The sequence below is a fragment of the Tenrec ecaudatus genome, chromosome 5, assembly GCF_050624435.1.
Source record: "Tenrec ecaudatus isolate mTenEca1 chromosome 5, mTenEca1.hap1, whole genome shotgun sequence".
Lineage (NCBI taxonomy): Eukaryota > Metazoa > Chordata > Mammalia > Afrosoricida > Tenrecidae > Tenrec > Tenrec ecaudatus.
Window position 1 is genome coordinate 59,726,378 of NC_134534.1, and position 19,244 is coordinate 59,745,621.

The 19,244-nt window shown below is 40.4% G+C and overlaps 1 protein-coding gene across 1 annotated transcript in view; it reads right to left on the reverse strand.

Annotated features, from left to right (window-relative positions):
- The window catches only part of PKIA (cAMP-dependent protein kinase inhibitor alpha), a 41,866-nt gene that overhangs the window by 3,570 nt on the left and 19,052 nt on the right, over positions 1–19,244 (reverse strand). The window contains exon 2 of the mRNA XM_075550641.1: positions 5,988–6,165. Within this exon, the coding sequence (XP_075406756.1) occupies positions 5,988–6,138 (151 nt within the window). The 5' untranslated portion in view covers positions 6,139–6,165. The remainder of the gene's footprint in view (positions 1–5,987; positions 6,166–19,244) is intronic.

Below are 19,244 nucleotides of genomic sequence, written 5' to 3' on the forward strand. Positions count from 1 at the left end.
GCAGTTCTAGATATGTTTAGTCTTCGGTCACAAAACACAAATGGGGAGTGAGTCTACCTTTCTACATCTGCCTTTGTACTTGTAGAAGCCCTGGTGGTGTCATAATAGTGGTTACACATTGGGCAGCAATCAGCATGGTTGGCGGTTCGAAACCACCAGCAGTTCCTTCGGAGCAAGAGTAGGCTTTCTACTCCTGTAAACAGTCACAGTCTTGGGAACCCACAAGGGGCCACTATGAATCAGCACTGACTCAATGGGTGGCAGTCAGTTTGGCTTGGGGTTTTTTTATTTGAAGAACGATATGGGTATGTCTTTTTCCATTTTTTAAGGCCCAGTGTACATGCCTAAGTTTTATTACTTCAAATAAAAGAGTGGAAGTTACAAGGACATTGTTTCTGTCAGCTGGCCAGTCACTTGGAGGGATTATGAACGTTTCTGGATTTCCTGTAGAGAACTGTGCTGAATTCCCGTAAAACCACCTTCCTAACTGTACCCTGAGCCGGAATCCCAGCCAGTGACACAGCGACCACTGGAATGAAACGTTTCCACTCAGTGTTAGGTCACGCTGTGCGAGTGGAAGCTATAGGTAATCCTTGACCCTACTAGTCAAATGTTTTCATGTGTTACTTGGTTACTAGGCAGTCACTGTGGCTTTACTGTCCAGTGTATCACTTCTCTTGTAACTCCCACTCAATTCAGTGGAGCTATACAAATAAGGTGCTTGTGATTCAGCCTGGGGATTGGACCCCTTGCTACGAAAGCAAATACGATTCATGAACTTGGCGAAACCCTCTTTGGGGGGGGGGTGGCAAACAAATAAAGTGTATGGAACCCTAACAAAGGTACCGGTGAGTTCTGCCATCCCACTAGGCTTACAGGGAGTATTGGAAAGAGAGAAGCGGTAAAATGGAAGACGATGCACAGTAACAATGAAAGAGATGATAGGATGAGACGGGGGAGCAGCTGCTACAGTGGGGCTCGTTAAACCCCAGAGCTAGGAGTTGTAACACTTGCTGGAGAAGCCCTGAGCAGCTGCAGCTGGAGAAGCTGCCTTCCACGATCAAGACCTGTATCGTGAGCTGTCCTGTTGCTCCTGAGTCATTCTTGATCGCAAGTTGTACCTTGTCACTTCCCTGCGGAACCTCATCTTCCCGAGTGTTGGCTGTGGCTTCTGTGTTTGACAAGAGAACGCATTTCTGAACTATCAGGAACATAGAGAGGGCCATATGAAGTATGCCTGGTGTCGGAACTGGTAAACAGAGTTGGAGGGTAGAGGTCTCAGAGGACTTCCATTATCTCTAATTGTATTTTCATGAACCCTCTGAAGCCCACCTCCTATATGCAGCGTCCACCTCATAGGAATCAGTCTGGGGCTGATGATGGCTGTAAGCCCCTCTCTTCCTATACTGGAAGCAGAGGTGGACCTCTGATGCCAAGACACCTTTTGGCAGGTCTGGGGGACAAATTTTTCTGGGGATTTCAATAACATAATCATGCAGGCATTTAATAAAAGTTCATCATTTAAATGGATGGAGGGAAGTTAGTTCATTTTTTGAGTTGTAATATTGAAGGTGACAACTTTCTATTTTAGTCTTAATGTGTATACATTTGATGAATGATACAAAGATCTCCCCATGGTCAAGTGGTATTTAGACTTTTAGGGAACTGAAAACAATTCCTTTACATAAAAAATTGTTATGTTCTAAATGGGTTCTAAAGATATGACCATTGTCTTATATACTTTTTTTTAATAGGAATAAGCAACAGGATCCCAGAATGTACAGGTGGCCTGAATCTGAGTATACAGATAAACATCTAACAAGATCTTGATATATATGAGATGCTCTTGATAACCAAAGTATGAGGTCAACTTAGGTTAAATGCAAACAGCAGAATATTCCGGGATGAAAGTGACTACAAAAACACAGGATGAGAAGCTTCACTCTCCTGGGGTTTTACAGGTGTCTAGGGACTCTTCTCACAGCGTAGCCTGAAGCTAAAACTTGAGAGCTGTGGCTAATACATAGTTGTTTAGAAATTGAGGAAAACTCAGAGCCGTCATGTTGTTAAGCAGGAAATCAAATGAGATGTAACAGCAAGAAGTCACAAGGGACATTTCTCACAATTCTCAGGGATGTTTACTTTGCGATCATACATTTTCGTTTTTTAATATTTTCTTATTGTGTAGTTTTTACTTAAAATAATAGTCTATGCTGTTTATACTTTACCTAATTTTGATTTTATAATTTGAAAAATGGAAATTGTCAAAGATCTAGAGAATTTCAATTAATGTGCAGAAATATTCAGAAAAAAGATATATGGAAATATAAAGATATTTGAATTTTTTCACCTAGACAAAACTTAATCAGATAGCTCTGAGATAAAGATAATGGGTTTAGGGTTAACAACTTTTAATGTCAGTGAAAAAAGAAGAAATTACACTATGAGCAAATATTTACTACTAAAAATGGTAGTTAAAATTAATGCATTCTGAGATTCTTTGAAATAATATATTTATGTACAAATAAGAAAAACATAAAACTTAAAAATAACTTCCAAATTTCAAGGATGCCACAGAAAGTCTATTTATGTATTTATTTATATTTATATATACAGCTGAAAATTATTAAGAACCTCTAGCATATTTCAGAGTTCTTTAATAAGTAACTTCCCATAGTAATGTACCCACTCCTCACTTGTGGTCATGATTAGGTTCCACAGATCAGGTCATTATTTTGCAAAATTGAGGATGATCACATCAGATTACAAAATAGGGGATGACAACATCATTGCATAACTGCCAAATAACTTTTTTATACAGCTGCCAAATCATATCATTGCATCACTGCCAAACCAATGAGGATCATAGCCCAGCCACATTGGCACGGATCCTTAATCATCATAGCCAGAATTATTTGTACCTTGGCCTTCATTATAGGCCAGTGTATGCTGCCAAAACACACAATAGTCAGATAGCTGATTTTTACTATCATTGTAGAGTGAAATGTTAGTTAGCAAGATACTAAATGAGGAGGAGGCCGGTTAGTTTCTGATACACAACAAGATTTTCTTCTGACTACTTCCTTTTTAGTTGCTCTGACATAAATTTTGCACCTCATTTTTATCGTTTTCATTACATTGCCTTATATTATCCCTATCCTTATATGTCCAATCTTTATTTATCTTTGGTGGTTGGGAACTTTAGATATAAACTTACAGATTCGATGGCATCAGTAAATTACGTGCTGTCACAGTGTATGTAATGTCTGTTACTAACGTAAGATGTACCACTACCACCACCACGACCACAACAAAACAGGTGGCTGTAGGTGCAGTTAATTGTAAGTAAATGGGTTTTAAATTGGGGGCTATATCTATTGTGTATCTACAGGCTTCAAAATGTTTTTGAATAAATTCCGATTTTTCAATCCACTTTTCTACGCTTTGTATATGTATATATGTGTGTATCTGCAAAAGCAGAATATATGTAGATATATTCTAACTCTATTTTCCAATAATTCAAGTATTTTTGCCATAATAATTATGAGAACTAAAATATATTGAGTGGTTACTACAAGTTACAAAATGTGAGTGTTTTTCAGCATCATTTTATTAAATATGAAAAAGAGTGCATGATTGAATTAAAAAAATAACCAGTGTTTGGTGTTCTATGTTTCTTCCTCCTCTTCTCTTTATACAGCGAAAGGTGAGGGTCTCTACTCTCAGAGAGCGTTCAAGTCTCAGAAACCCCCAGGGGCAGCTCTACCCTGTCCTACGGGCTGCTATGAGTCAGAGCTGACTCAGTGGCAGTGAGTTTGGTGTTCCATGTTTCTTCCTCCTCTTCTCTTTATACAGTGAAAGGTGAGGGTCTCTATTCTCAGAGAGCGTTCAAGTCTCAGAAGCCCGCAGGGGCAGCTCTACCCTGTCCTGCGGGCTGCTATGAGTCAGAGCTGACTCAGTGGCAGCGAGTTTGGTGTTCTATGTTTCTTCCTCCTCTTCTCTTTACACAGCGAAAGGTGAGGGTCTCTACTCTCAGAGAGCGTTCAAGTCTCAGAAGCCCGCAGGGGCAGCTCTACCCTGTCCTACGGGCTGCTATGAGTCAGAGCTGACTCAGTGGCAGTGAGTTTGGTGTTCTATGTTTCTTCCTCCTCTTCTCTTTACACAGCGAAAGGTGAGGGTCTCTACTCTCAGAGAGCGTTCAAGTCTCAGAAGCCCGCAGGGGCAGCTCTACCCTGTCCTGCGGGCTGCTATGGGTCAGAGCTGACTCAGTGGCAGTGAGTTTGGTGTTCTATGTTTCTTCCTCCTCTTCTCTTTACACAGCGAAAGGTGAGGGTCTCTATTCTCAGAGAGCGTTCAAGTCTCAGAAGCCCGCAGGGGCAGCTCTACCCTGTCCTACGGGCTGCTATGGGTCAGAGCTGACTCAGTGGCAGTGAGTTTGGTGTTCTATGTTTCTTCTCTTTCTAAGGAACCCAGTGCAACAGTGGACTGCGCATTGGGCTGCGGACTGCAAAATCAACAGTGAGAACCCACTGCAGCCCCGCTGCACAGAGCTGAGGTCGTCTGTTCTAGTAAAGATTTACACTTTGGGAAACCCAAAGAGGTCGGTCTACTCTGCCCTTTAGGCTTGCTGTGAGTAAGAATTGAGAATGGAAAGTACTGCATTGTGTTTTTGTTCCCTTCGGTCTTGTCTTTTTAAGTCCCATTTTCCTGTTGTATTCTTGGTGAAGCTTAAGTAAGAACTTGGCTGCTAAGTGGCTGACTTAGAAGACAGTATCTCTGTAGGAGAAAAATGTGCAGTCTGTCTGCAAAGATTTCCCAGCTTTGAAACTCATATGGGGCAGGTCTATTTCTGCCCGATGGGGTAGCTATGGGTCCGAATGGACCGGATGACAATGTCTTTGTCTGTTGGTTTTGTTTAGCTAGCTTCTTGGAGCCATTGGCTTTTCATAGGATCAAAATGGTCTCCCTATATGCATGTAGAATAACCACTCAGAATAATCCTTAAGTTTGAAATTTTGTGTTTTGCTTATTTTTAAAATTAGTACTATCAGACTCCTTGATTAATAGTTAAATATTTAAGGATAAAATAAAATTTTCACAAATCTCTTCTAATAACGGAAAATAATCATTTACTGTGAATTCATTTCGATAAGAGAATGAATATTTTACTTCTACTCTCATTAAAATTGGCCCTGGAGAACTTTCTTTCTTTCTTTCTCTCTCTTTCTTTCTTTCTCTCGTTCTCTCTTTCTCTTTCCCCTCCTTCTTATTGTGTATTGCTATCCTTTCACCCAAAAGTGAGACTCTTTTCATTTGAAATGAATCTTGAAATTGTGATCCATCAGACTAACCAGTGAATCACGTTAAATATCTAACTCTTAATTAAATGTCAGATGAGACCCCCACCTTGTCCAGACCAAGTGTTCCAACTTTGTGAAATACTCTACACAAGCAATTTCAAAGCTTTTACAGAGACTGTTGTTGCTGATGTTAGCTGCCCTCAAGGTGGTTCCAACCCACAGCGACCGCATGCACAACAGAACAAAGCACAGCTTGATCCTGCGCCACCCCACACTTGTGCTTCTCTCTGAGCGTATTGTTGCAGCCACTGTCAATCTATCTTGTTGAGGCCCTCCTCTTTTTGCTGCCCCTCTACTTCACCAAGCATGTGTCCTTCTTCAGGGACTGCTCTCTCCTGACAGAGATCAGAATTAAAAAAAAGGGTAATGTGTGTGTATCTTACTTATTTCATTACTAAAGTCAGCTTAAGTATTCTACATTATAGCGGGAAATCCTGAAAAGATCAATCAATAGCTAAAAACGGATAGGTGCGATTATAAATTAATCCCAGACTTTTATCTTCTTAGTATTTTTATAATTATTTCTATTAGGCCATTTTAAAAGATAGATTTCCACACCTTAATTCCCCTCTGCAAATACCTCGAATCATGACATGTATATAGAAAAATGTGTGCTAATCCACTTACCTGTTTTGTTGATATCAAGACCTGCTAATTTCAAGGCTAATTCATTGCTGTTACCACTTGCAGAAGAAACCAGGATATCATGTATTGCATTTCTTCTACCTGTTCTTCCTGAAGCAATAAAATCTGCATATGTCGTCTCCACATCAGTCATTGCTAACAAATATCCACATAGCAGGGACTGTAAGAGAGAAAATGTGGGAGATAATTATAATGTTGGTGAAAGAATGGTCAATAAACATACCAAAGGTGCTTTTTAAATTTCACGCATATAACATGAATGTGAAGAAATGTTTTTGTTTACATGCTTACACAACAAGTAGTATTGTGGATGGAACGCTTTTTCTGTAAAGGGCAGATAGTCCACTTGCTAGACCCTAAATATTTCAATGTCTCTGTCCCAACTGCTAAATTCTGTGGCTATCGTGTAAAAGCAGCTCTAGACAATAAGTAACAAATGGGCGTGGCTGTGTCCCAATAAACCTCCATGAAAACAGGCAAAGACACCTGTTTAGACAATGAACCATCCTCTAGCACCGATTTTACAACTTCTGTGGCACAGTGGAGAAAGCACTCAGCTGCGAACCGTCCGGTTGGTGGCCTGGTTTGAAATGCTACAGCGGTGGTTTTCATAGAGACAGAGAACTGCCTGGCAAACCCTTTGGGGCAGTTCTCCCTGGTCCTATCGATCACAGAGACGTGCCATCTCCTTGAGGAGAGCAGGTTGTTGGTGGCACAGCAGTGAAGTGCTTGACTTCTAACTTAAAGGTGGCGGAACACATTCAGGAGCTCTAACTCATCTCTCTACCCTGAATCTGAGAAAGGGAATCGCAAAAGTTGTTTATATTTTTAAAAGAGTCAGTAAAAGTGATTTTTCCCAAACAAAATCACTTGGGCAAGGGGGACATGGGAGAGGGGTGATCGGGGGAAAGGTAGTGGTGTTAACAAACCCAGGTGGTAAGGAGGGTCTGGGAGGCCTGGTAGGGTGTGACCAAGGGTAATGTAACTGAGAGGAATTATTGAAACCCTAATGAAGGCTGAAAATGATAATAGAACAAGAGAAAAGTAAAGGGAAATAGAGGAAAGAGCTACGAGGTAAAGGGCATTTATAGAGGTCTAAATACAGGCATGTACATATGTAAATATATTTATATATGAGGATGTGGAAATATGTCTATATGCATATATGTATAGATTTTATATTAAGGTAGCAGATGGACATTAGGATTCCACTCAAGTACTTCCACTCAAGTACTCCCTCAATGTTAGAAAACGTTGTTCAATTAAACTGGCATTCCATGATGATCACCTTCCCAACACAATCTCTGAAGATAAAGTGGATGCATAAGCAAATGTGGTGAAGAAAGCTGATGGTGCCCAGCTATCTAAAGATATAGCATCTGGGGTCTTAAAGGCTTGAAGGTAAACAAGAGGCCATCTAGCTCAGAAGCAACAAAGCCCACATGCAAGAAGCACACCAGCCTGCATGCGCACAAGGTGCACAAGGGAACAGTTATCAGGCATCAAAGAACAAAAGATCATATCATTGCGTGCTCACCTCCCCAATATGATCACTGAAGACAAATGGGTGCATAAGCAAACAGTGAAAAAAGCTGATGGTACCCTGCTATCAAAAGATATAGCGGCTGGGGTCTTAAAGGCTTGAAGGTAAACAAGCGGCCATACAGCTCAGAAGCAACAAAGCCCACATGGAAGAAGCACACCAGCCTGTGTGATTACGAGGTGTTGAAGGGATCAGATATCAGGCATCATCAGAACAAAAAATCATATCATTGTGAATGAGGGGGAGTGCAGAGTGGAGACCCAAAGCCCATCTGTAGGCATTTGGACATCCCCTTACAGAAGGGTCTTGGGGAGTTGACGAGCCAGTCAGGGTGCCGTGTAGTAATGATGAAACATACAACTATTCTCTAGTTCTTAAATGCTTCCTCCTCCACTATCATGATCCCAATTCTACCTGACAAATCTGGCTAGACCAGAGGATGTACACTGGTACAGATAGGAACTGGAAACACAGGGAATACAGGGGGATGATCCCTTCAGAACCAGTGGTGAGAGTGGCAATACTGGGAGGCTGGAGGGAGAGTGTGGTGGAAAGGGGGAACCGATTACAAGGATCTACATATAACCTCCTACCTGGGGGATGGACAACAGAAAAGTGGGTGAAGGGAGACATTGGACAGTGCAAGATATGACAAAATAATAATTTATACATTATCAAGGGTTCATGAGGGAGTGGGGAGCAGGGAGAAAGGGGAAAAAGGAGGAGCTGATGCCAGGGGATTAAGTAGAGAGTAAATGTTTTGGGAATGATGAGGGCAATCGATGTACAAATGTGCTTTACACAATTGATATATGTATGGATTGTGGTAAGAGTTGTATGATCCCCTAATAAAATTATTTTTAAAAATGAAAAAAAAACACTTGGGCAGTGCACATGCTTAAATAACAGGGTTTTCAAGCAATTCGTGGAAAAACTCTAATATCTTTAAGTTCCTTTTTTTTCCCATGAACAAACACCTTTGAGGACACTTCAAAAGTTCATGGAGAAATTTCTCCACTTTTTTCATGAGCTTTTTGAAGCCTTCTCCTAATTAAAAAGATAAATATAAGGAGGCTTCAAATGTTCATAGAAAAATAAAATGAAAAGGTAATCACTTTTTCTCCATGTACATTTTGAAGAATGCTTATATTTTCAAGGAAAATATGAGAAATGACTGTCAAATGTAATATCTTTAATTTCCTTTTCTGTGTTTAAATATTTACCTTTCTCTGAAGAGGGGTAAGTACTAAGATAGATTTCTGTTAGTCTAATTTAATTAAACAAGTATCTTTGTCTCGTCTAGGCTAATCATGTCGGTCACATAACTATACTTTTAGAGTGAAAAGGCACTCCAATCTCAAGAGGAAGGGATCTATTCAAAAGCTAAGAACTGTGGAAGAAGATGAAGTGGTGAAACCTAGACTTCATCAAGGGCATGTACACTAGCATTGTGGGGTTATCTCTGTGATTTACAATACAATTTAAGATAATACCCAGTAGCACATTCCTTGAAGCGGAGTCTTAATTCTAGACAAGGATCTCTTCATTCCACTTTGAGGAGTCTTTGACAGCCTCTTCACCTCATGCAGAGAACGAAACAAAACGACACGACGGGAGGCACTATTTGTACAGTGTATACTGTTACTGTGATATGTTAGCAGATAACGGGTTTCCATTTACTTGACTATGTCGAGCATCCTTTTTCCTTCCAGGGAATGGGTTGGAAGGGACACCAAAGCCCATCTGTAAACAATTGGTCACAAGGAAGGGTCAAGCAAGCCAGAGTGCAGTATAGCACCAACGAAACTCACAACATTCCTCTACTTTAATGCGTCCTCCCCTATCCCCAGCTATCGTGACCCTAATTCTATCTTACAAATCTGGCTAGATCAGAGCATGTACACTGATACAGATAAGAGTTCTGGACACACAGGATCCAGGAAAGCTAAATCCCTCCGGACCAATAATGAGAATAGCGATACCATGAAGCTAGGGGGAAGGTGGGGAGAAGGGGGAGAAAGAGGGAACTGATCGCAATGATCAACATACACCACCGCCCGTCCCCCTCCCCCAGGGGAACGAACAACATAAATGTGGGTGAAGGGAGACAGCAAATGGTGTAAAACGTGAACATAAAAATAATTTATCAATTATCAAGGGTCCACAAGGGTGGGAGGGGGAAGAAGAGTGGTTGATACCAAGGCTCAAGTAGAAAGAAAAAAGAGGGCTGATACCAAGGGCCCCGGTAGAAAGAAAATGTTTTGGAAATGATGATGGCAAGATACATACAAATGCGCTCATACAATTGATGTATGGATTGCTATAAGAGCTGTAAGAGCCCCCAATAAAATGATTTATAAAATAAAAAATACAATTTAAAAGATTCTAGTCCTTGTCCTGCTATTGAATCATGTTGTTGTAGCTGTAGACTCTCCTGACCACATGACCTCCAAATTTCTAATATGTAAAGCCAGACAGGAGATACCAGGTCATTAATGAGAGTGCCAGAGAGGACATAAAAAGAACCAACCACCACTCAGAACCACCTCATCTACAAAATATTACATTTTGAAATTTCCTACATTTGCTGTAATCACCGATTCTTTTCTTCTTGGGTCAATAAATCCAGTGTGTTAGTTTGGTCACAAGAGAAACAAAATTTATAGACACTCATGTATATAAGAACGAGCTTTATATATAAGAGCAGATCAATATTGAGAAAAATCCCAGCCCATTCCAAATCAAGTCCCTAAGTCTGATATTAGCCCATATGTCTGCTGCCAATATATAAAGTCCTCTTCAGACTCATGAAACACATACAATGATGTCAAATGCAAGAAGATCACAGCCCAGTGCGTAGGAAGTCTTGTGGATACAGTGGTGTTGCAAACATCTCAGAGCTGGCAGGGTCTCTACATGGCTCCTCCAGCTCAGGGAACTAGAGTCTAGAGTTGCTCCATGTGTCTTGTCAACTGCAATGTCTCCCAGGAAGTGAGTCTGTGTCCCGCCTCAGATATTTATCTCCTTAGGGACCCCAAATGAAGTCCTCAAGCTGCGACATGATTGACAGGCTAAATTCCACCCCTTCACTCTTAATCCTCTCAAACTGACAACAGATTTTGTAAGTAGCACATCCAGCTTCCCTTTAACTCTTTATTTTCTGTCTTCTAGGGCCATCCTGGGTCTACTGCCTGTAACTTCTTACCTTTGATGCAGGTAGGGGCCATCAGTCACTCATAACTCCTCCTTGTTGCAGGTGCTAACAGCACACCTGCATGAGAAACGATTCATCCCGCATCATCCTCACATTGGTTGCTATCTGTGCGCCTGGCTTTGCTTATGATTTCTGTTGGCATTCAATACGTAGTCTCTTATGCATTGCCGTATCTGCTTCCCTGTCTCCAGGCCGAGAAAGCAACAAGGTACACTTTCTCTGATCTCATTACCGAGTAGTGTTCCCAGAAAAAAGCACAAAGTTGTGCCAACTGGCCCAACTAGGAATTTCTGACGCTATTAATAGCGTACCCTCGGACTGGTTCCGAAATGCTGTTGTTCACCTCTGCTTGACTTTTCCTCATGTTGTCTCCTGTGGAGACATTGAAAACCACTTCCTCTTCACAAGCCCAGACGCCACCCACAATTGCCTTGAAGAGATGGCATTGCACTTTCCTTCTCTGAGAAGATACAGACTATCTGCTATAAATTCTCTGAAACAGCAAAGGGACCCCTACCACACAACGTTGCTCAGCACATTGACTATTATCATCTCCTTGATGAAGTGTCCTTCATTTTTTAAATATGCATTGATTCTGAGTCCTTCTATCTCCTGGAGCAATTTGTCTTTTTCATAACCCCCCACCGGCAATGTAATCTTCTGCACTCTCTGAATTTCTCCTCAGAGTTTACAAATATGTTCAAGTCTTACAATACTAGGAAAAAAAGAACCAACCACTAATGAATGCCCCTTCCTAAACCCTTATGCATCTTTGAGTTGCCACATCTTTCCTTCATTACACATCAAAAAAGGTTTACCTTCTTTTATTTGCTTTGAAAACCCTTTGGCATTTTTATATTGCAATCTTTTTATATGCATGTTTTATTCAGAGATCACTATTCTCTTTGACCTTCTTCTTGTGCTTGGTCCTGCCAGTTGCATCTTTTTTGGAACTCTCTTTTATAGCATAAAGAACATTATAGATGTAAGATTTTTGTGTGAGACAGACTTATCCGTATTTTAATCTGGATTTCACATATACTTGTGAGGTTATGTTTTAATCTCTCTGCACTTCAGTGTCTTCATCTGTGTATTCTGATAAATATTTTTTATGGTATCTTCTGATAAATACCTCTAAAGGTAGCTATGAAAAATTTAGATATTGGTGTAAAGAGTTTACTACAGGGTTTGCCACATGAATAAAAACCACTTGTCCCTTTCCTGGCTTCCAAGATCTCTGTTTACATTAGTTTCACTCTATTCAATTTGTATTCTCATAAATTCACCTTCCGAGGGTCACCCGTTGGCATCAGGGCATCAGGACATTCTATATGGACACAGGTCCATCTTGACCATCTTTCCTTCCTGACCTGAAAACTTCAGGCAATCCCTCGATGACGCCAGTCACTGCCCATTATCAGTGGCACGCTATGTTGAAGCATCGTTTAGCTATAGCTTTCCCTTGGTGTCAGTGTAGAGTTACTTGTCACACCATATTAACTTCTTTCTTTATTTTCACTCCCACGTGTCCCCTATAAAACAGAGGCACAGTTCTTACTAAGCGGTTTTTGCTGAGTTTCCATACCTAGGGCTGTTCATGGCTCAGCCATCACCTTTTGACCTTTCCTCAAAGGGCCATAGAATCTACCCCACTACTGATGAAACACACCTTGGCTTTCTTAGCTTTTCATTTAAGGCCATTCACAATCTGAAAAGAACCCACCTTTGCTGAGCAAATGCCCACCCCTTCCTCTCCTGCTTGATACATGGCAGGGAAATGCCCACTGTGGTGCTTCGGTGCCATATGCATGTTCTCAAGCTGATTGTCTGAGAAGAGCCTCGGTAGCTTGTGACATATGCACTGAGATTCCAACCTCCAGTTAGCTGGGAGAACCTACAGCTGCCGTGGGAAGAAGGGGAGGCTGTCTTCCACTATGAAGGGTTGTCGCCCCAGAAACCCAAAGGAGAAGCTCTACTTGCCCTCGCAGGTCACAGTGAATTAGAAACGACTGGAGAGTAGTGGGGTTTTGATTTTTGAAACTTCACCTGGTCTATCTTTCATTCCTAGATTATGGAAAACTCAACAATACTCCTAGGAAGAGCTTTTCGTGTTTGTCTGGTTTTTTTTGCAGATGATACACAGGAGTGATAGCAAATAATGTAACCTAGCAAGAAACTTAACATATTTGCTTGTTGAAATAGAATTGGGTTTCACAAATTTAGCAACTGACATTTTCTCTTACTCCAATCTTTCCAGCCAGCACTTTCACAAGCTTCCACGCCTTCCTAAGGCACTTGAGGATGCCGTGATAACTGAAAGCCAGGTGGTTCAAATCCACCTGCTGCCCTTGAGGAGGAAGATGAGCCAGTCTGCTTTAGTAAAGTGTGCAGCTGTAGAAACCCCATAGGGAAGGTTTTCTCTATCATATGGGGTATCTATGAGTCAAAATTGACTTGGCACCAATGGGTTCAGTGCACTTATGGAATCTCCTGGACATCACATACGGTTAAGCATCAAACTACTAGCTGAATCGGTGGAGACCTGAGCTCACTCAGAGGCAAGTTAGAAAGCAGCTCAGCTTCTGACAGGCCACAGTCTTGAAAATCCTACTCAGTACACGTGGGGTTACCATGAGTCAGAATCATCTCTACAGCAACCAACAAACGACTGAGATGGATGACAAATTCTGTTAAATAAAAGTATCCCGAATAGACCTGAACTATGATGAGTGATATTATACATTTCCAAACCTTAGAAATCCATCTACTCTACCCCTGTAGTTTTTACAGGTACAAAATCTGAAGATCAGCAGGAAATTAAAGTAGCCTGCCCACGTGCACCACGTTAATTAATTATGTGGCTGGAATGTAGGTCTGTAGCCCCATACAACTCTCTCTGCTATACCAGATTGTCTGTGCACGAAAAGGACTCTGGCCTTAGAATAATTCATACTATTATTTACACGGGTATTTCCATTACTGTGTAGACTGTCATTAACCAACACATGGTAAATCGGACATACTCATCATCTGAGTCCTGGTGGTGTGGGGGGTCGTGTTGGGCTGTTAACTGAAAAGTCAGCAGTTCAAAACCAGCAGCCACTCTGCAGATGTGAGGCTTTCTATTCTAGTGAAGATTTACAGTCATGTAAACCCACAGAACGAATTCTACTCTGTCCTACAGGGGCACTATGGGTCGGAATCAACTCGATGGCAGTGAATATTTGGTTTGGGACCAATCTATCAAATATATTTTTAATTGTTTTAAGAGGAAGTGAAGTTACAGGAGTAGGTTCTTTTCACAATCATTGCTATTGCCTTTCACTCTCATCTTTTCTTAAGGCCTCTTAGAACATAGGCTTAAAATAATGCCCTTATTTTTCAACTGAAAACCATGCTATGAAGTATGCAAGAATATCATTATTCCTCAGATAAAGAAAATAAGTCCCCGGATGATCCCTTCAGGACCAGGGGTGTGAAGGGCGATACTGGGAGGGTGTAGGGAGAGTGGGTTGGAAAGAGGGAACAAATTACAAGGATCTACATGTGACTTCCTCCCTGGGGGATGGACAACAGAAAAGTGGGTGAAGGGAGATGCCCGACAGGGCAAGATATGACAAAATAATAATGTATAAATTATCCAGGGTTCATGAGGGAGGCGGGAGCGGGGAGGGAGAGGAAAAATGGGGACCTGATGCCAGGGGCTTAAGTGGAGAGCAAATGTTTTGAGAATGATGAGGGCAATGAATGTACAAATGTGCTTTACACAATTGATGTGCATATGGATTGTGATAAGAGCTGTATGAGCCACTAATAAAACAATTAAAAAAAAAGAAAATAAGTCCCAGACATGTTAAATGATTGAAGGCATCCATGTATTGAATTAAAGTGCTGGCGAAGAATATGGAAACTATCATGGACTGCCAGAAGAACAAACAAGCCTGTCTTGGAAGAAGTACAGCCACAATGCTCCTCAGAGGCAAGAATGGCGAAATTTTGTCTCACGTACTTTGGACATGTCGGAGACCAATCCCGGAGAAGGATGTCATGCTTGTTGGAGTGCAGGGCAGCACACAAAGAGGAAGGCCGGCACTACGAGGGACTAACACAGTGACTTCCACAATGGGCTCAACGTAAGGACAACTGTGCAGAGGGTGCAGGACGGTGCGCTGTTTTCTTCGGTTACATACACGGTTTCAGTGAGTCAAAACTGACTCAAGGGCACCTAACACGAACAAACAGTAATAATACATAGAACCACGCTTGAAACCTAGGTCTGTGGAGCTTTGTATAAAGAATAATATCTTTTTTCATAAAGAGCTTTGTTTACTGCCATGGTCATTTTCATGTGTTGACCATCATAATAATACATGTGCTCATGGTGAGGAATTACTTCGAATTCACTTTCCTAACCGTTTTAAGGAGAGCTTGAAATATCAAGAATGTGGCGGAGAAAAGTGATGGCATTTTCTATGAGAAGAAATGGATCAAACCAAGGCATATTATGTTCTCTCATGTCTCCCGGTGAACGTGAAAGGATCCCGGTGGAAATTCTGCTTAAAAGAGGAACGAAAGAACTCAGTTTGAAGCTTCACTCAGCACACTTGTCAATAATGTGCCTGTGCGAGAAGCGAGTGTGAAAGAACGCCGGAAGCTGGGACTCCCTGAAGCTTTCAAATATTTACACACAGCTTTCAACTCGGATGAAGTGAAAGATAGTAACGGTAATTGTGAGAAGAGCTTATTCCTGTAAACTTCTCCTTCCTTTGAACATGTATTAGATATATTTATTAAACTGATGGACATCTTCAATTTTAAACCTTTAAAGTAACATAGAAAATAAATACTGGGTAGTCAATTGTGGTAGGCATTATTTCTATTGCTATAGAAGTAGTATTTGTTGCTCTAGACAATAGACAATCTGAATATGTGAATGAAAGAATGAATAAAATAATATTTTGTAGCAAACTGTATACAGATGCTGCAAACTTTATGCTTCTTCCTCGCATCAGTTTATTTAGTGAGTGCCCATTAGGTGCACAATTGCAGTTATTGTGATGCATGAAAGCAGCTATAAGCTTTCCCAGCAGTTGGAGATCTAGGGGCACCTCTCCTACGTAGCTATGTGACTACAAAAGCCCAAGAGCTGTCTTTTATATCAACTATGCCGTTATACATATGACTTTTGTTTCACTTTTCATATCACAGGGAGGCTGCTAACAAAAGGTAATATCTGACAGACATTCACAAACGTTTTTAAAGGTTAAAAAGTTAAATAAATGACTGCAGTTGATAGAGGTTTAATAGAATAGCAATCAGCACATGTCCAGATCTGATAACAATAAACTGATTACACAAAAATCCTAAAAAATATCTTTATATTGGACATATATTTTTTTCAAAAAGTTTCCTGTGTATATGGTATAATTAGTATCCTCCAGTCTTGAAAAAATGTAGTATTATAAATAAACTAGATACTATGAAGTTATATTTTTGTAGGCAGTTACACAAAATAGTCCATTATACAAATACCCAAAGACGAATAGACTTATTATTTAAGTATTGTTAAAAGTTAAGATTAACTTCTAAAGCGTAAACATCTAAAATTTGACATCTAAACATTTAATCAACCTTTATTAATGAGAAGTAAGCTTGGGTTTTCATTTCCCTTTTTACAAAGTCACGCTTTCTCACTTTTTAACAAAAGTAATATATAAATGCGTTAAGAATTTTCCCTTTGTTTCCTTCATTTCTGAACTGATATTCATGGTTACTGTTCTTTCCATGTTCATACCCTTAACCTCTTCTTTCATCTACAAACACAAATTATTTGAGAAATTAAATCCAAGATTTTAGCTTTACTCTAGTAGAATTTACACAGGTAGACAGACTGAAGAAGCAAGGAGAGGCATGTACTTACGTCTTCTCTATCAAGCAAATCTACATCCACACAGACATATCCTGGGAGAAGTTGGGCCTAAGAAGCAGCTACAGTGATTTTTATAGTGACACTGAGTCATGAGCCAAATGGTGACTGGATAACATGCTAATTTTGTTCCTGTAAATGGGGACACATGAAATGAGACACACAGACTTGGAAGAAAGAATGGTGAGAATGTCATCCGCATGCCCTGAAGACTTCCCGCTAGCATGCACACTATGATTTCTTTAACTTTAAGAAACACCGGAAGGAAAAATAAGAAAACTCTTCCTGCCCCACAATCATATCACTTCTCAAGGGTGACTGTTTGATTTTTATTTATGAGATTATGCAAAATGCATTCAAGTTTCTTGAGCAATTTACTATCTATTTAGTGCTTGCTCTTCTCCAGTGAGTTTCAAACTTTTTGGTCTAACAAAATCCTACATTTTCAAAAATTATTGATAATCCCAGTAGCTTTTGCATATGTGAGGTATACCTACCATATGAAAAAAATAAAGTATTTGCAATTTTAAAAACTGGCAGTAATAAACATGCTTATATAAATAATGCATTTTTAACAAAAATTAAACATTTTATATAGCAAACCCCCCCCCCCAAGAAAAATGGCATCATCTTACATTTTCAAATCTCTGGCTTAATTTTCTAAATACCATCCTTGAAAAAACATCTGACTCCTCATTTGCCCCAATATGTTGTTTTAGTTGAAGTTTCTCAAGAAAATCTGACCTTATAGTTTTATAGTTGGCAAAAATGAGAATTTCAGCAGTATTTTTAGATAATTATGGATTTTGTCTTTTTTCGTAATGTAGAATCTAAAATCTTATCAAAATATTTTCCACACTTTGTTTTACTAAAATCCATTGTTTAGCTTGCACTTTGACCTTTTACTCACACTTGAGCTTTTAATATCAGGGGTGGACATTTGGAAAAATAGTGGCTCACTATGCTATACAAAACCTCTAAATGGAACCAAATGTCATGGTAACAGCTCAGATTTGCTGGTCATGTCTTTTCCCTCCTTGAAAAACTCAGTCTTGGGAAACTGCCAAGTTCACAGGGGTTGATAATAGACTTTCCCAACTTGCAATTTTTGTTTGAAATCTTTTGAGTTTTATTATTGGCAAGAACTACTGTCAGCATTTGGGATTTTTTTTCCTCTTTGATGTGACAGGCTCATTTTGTTCATTGTCAAGAAATATCTGCTAATATTCAAGGTTGATGAAGCACAGTTTGTTCATTGTTCTGGCAAGTAAAAATGAAGGTGCGTGGGAAGAGTGACTACTCCAGTTTTCAGCCCAGTCACATGACTGTCTTCTTTTGAAGTGGCCAGGTACTGTGTATACGTTACTGCTAAATCTCAATGCACAGTGACTCTATAAGGGTTTCCGGGGTTTTAAGTCTTTATGGGAGTAGACAGCCTCATATTTCTCCTATGGAGCAGCTGGTGGGTGTGAACGGCCAACAGGTTATTGGTCGTTCAATTCTAATCCAACTAGACGTGCTTTGTGCCACTTCTTTTTAACCACACAGAATATTTGAAGATGGCAACGAAATAGTTCAGACTAAACAAAATTAATTTTTATTGTATCCTCAAGTACATTCTTAAGCAAATCTAGCATTAAGAAATATTAGTTGGAAGTCGGAGGTGGTGAAAAACACACGGGTCGTCACACCAGCATTTTTGGCTTTGGCGTCACCAGTGCGGAGACATCAGTGGTTGTCGCCTTCGGGTCATTGCACCTGAGGTGAAATGTCACCCAACGAAAGGTCAAATATCCATCTTAGTATTCTGATGAAAATGATTTTCAGCTTACAGGGACACTAGAAGTGTCTGAAGGACTGACTGAAAGAATCTTGGGAACACCTAGGAGTTAGTAGATAACTTTTGAGATTAAACTAAAAAATCAGAATCAACTCAACAGTGAAATTTGGGTCTTGTTTGTTTGCTTTTCTGACAAACACCACGGTTTACAAAAGGGAACTTCTTTTATTAGAAAGTGACTGCACAAGCCTTCTGTAGCTAAATGTTCTGGAAGTCTGGGTTGGTCGGTTTCTATGCCGTGTACTGTTCACCTTTTTCTCACTTCTTCCCCTGTACGAGGATCTTGCGCTATTTGCGTAGCAGGCTTAGTAACAGCCTGGCAGTTCATTCTAACAGTGATGTGCCTCAAGCACGAGAATGTGCGCAGGGTTGGGGAACCTGACTGGAGCTCACTTGCCCTTTTCCTTGAATTGGGCTCTCTCCTGTTTCTGTTTTGGACAAAATGAAAGCAGAGCAGAAATCCAGAACCAATGGCCTAAAAATAGCACCAATTAATTTGAAAATTGTCCAAAAAAGTCCACTTGGCTAAGGCACAAGCATAACATGAGGTAGCTTCAAAAGTATGCACAAAATTTGAGGGAAGAGACTTTACCCACAGTGGTTTGGAAGACCCCTCAGACCGTGACCTGGGGTAAAAACAAACTCAAACAAGCTCACTGCCACAGAGTAGATGGCCACTCACAGTGACCTTATAGGACATCATGGGACTGCCCCTG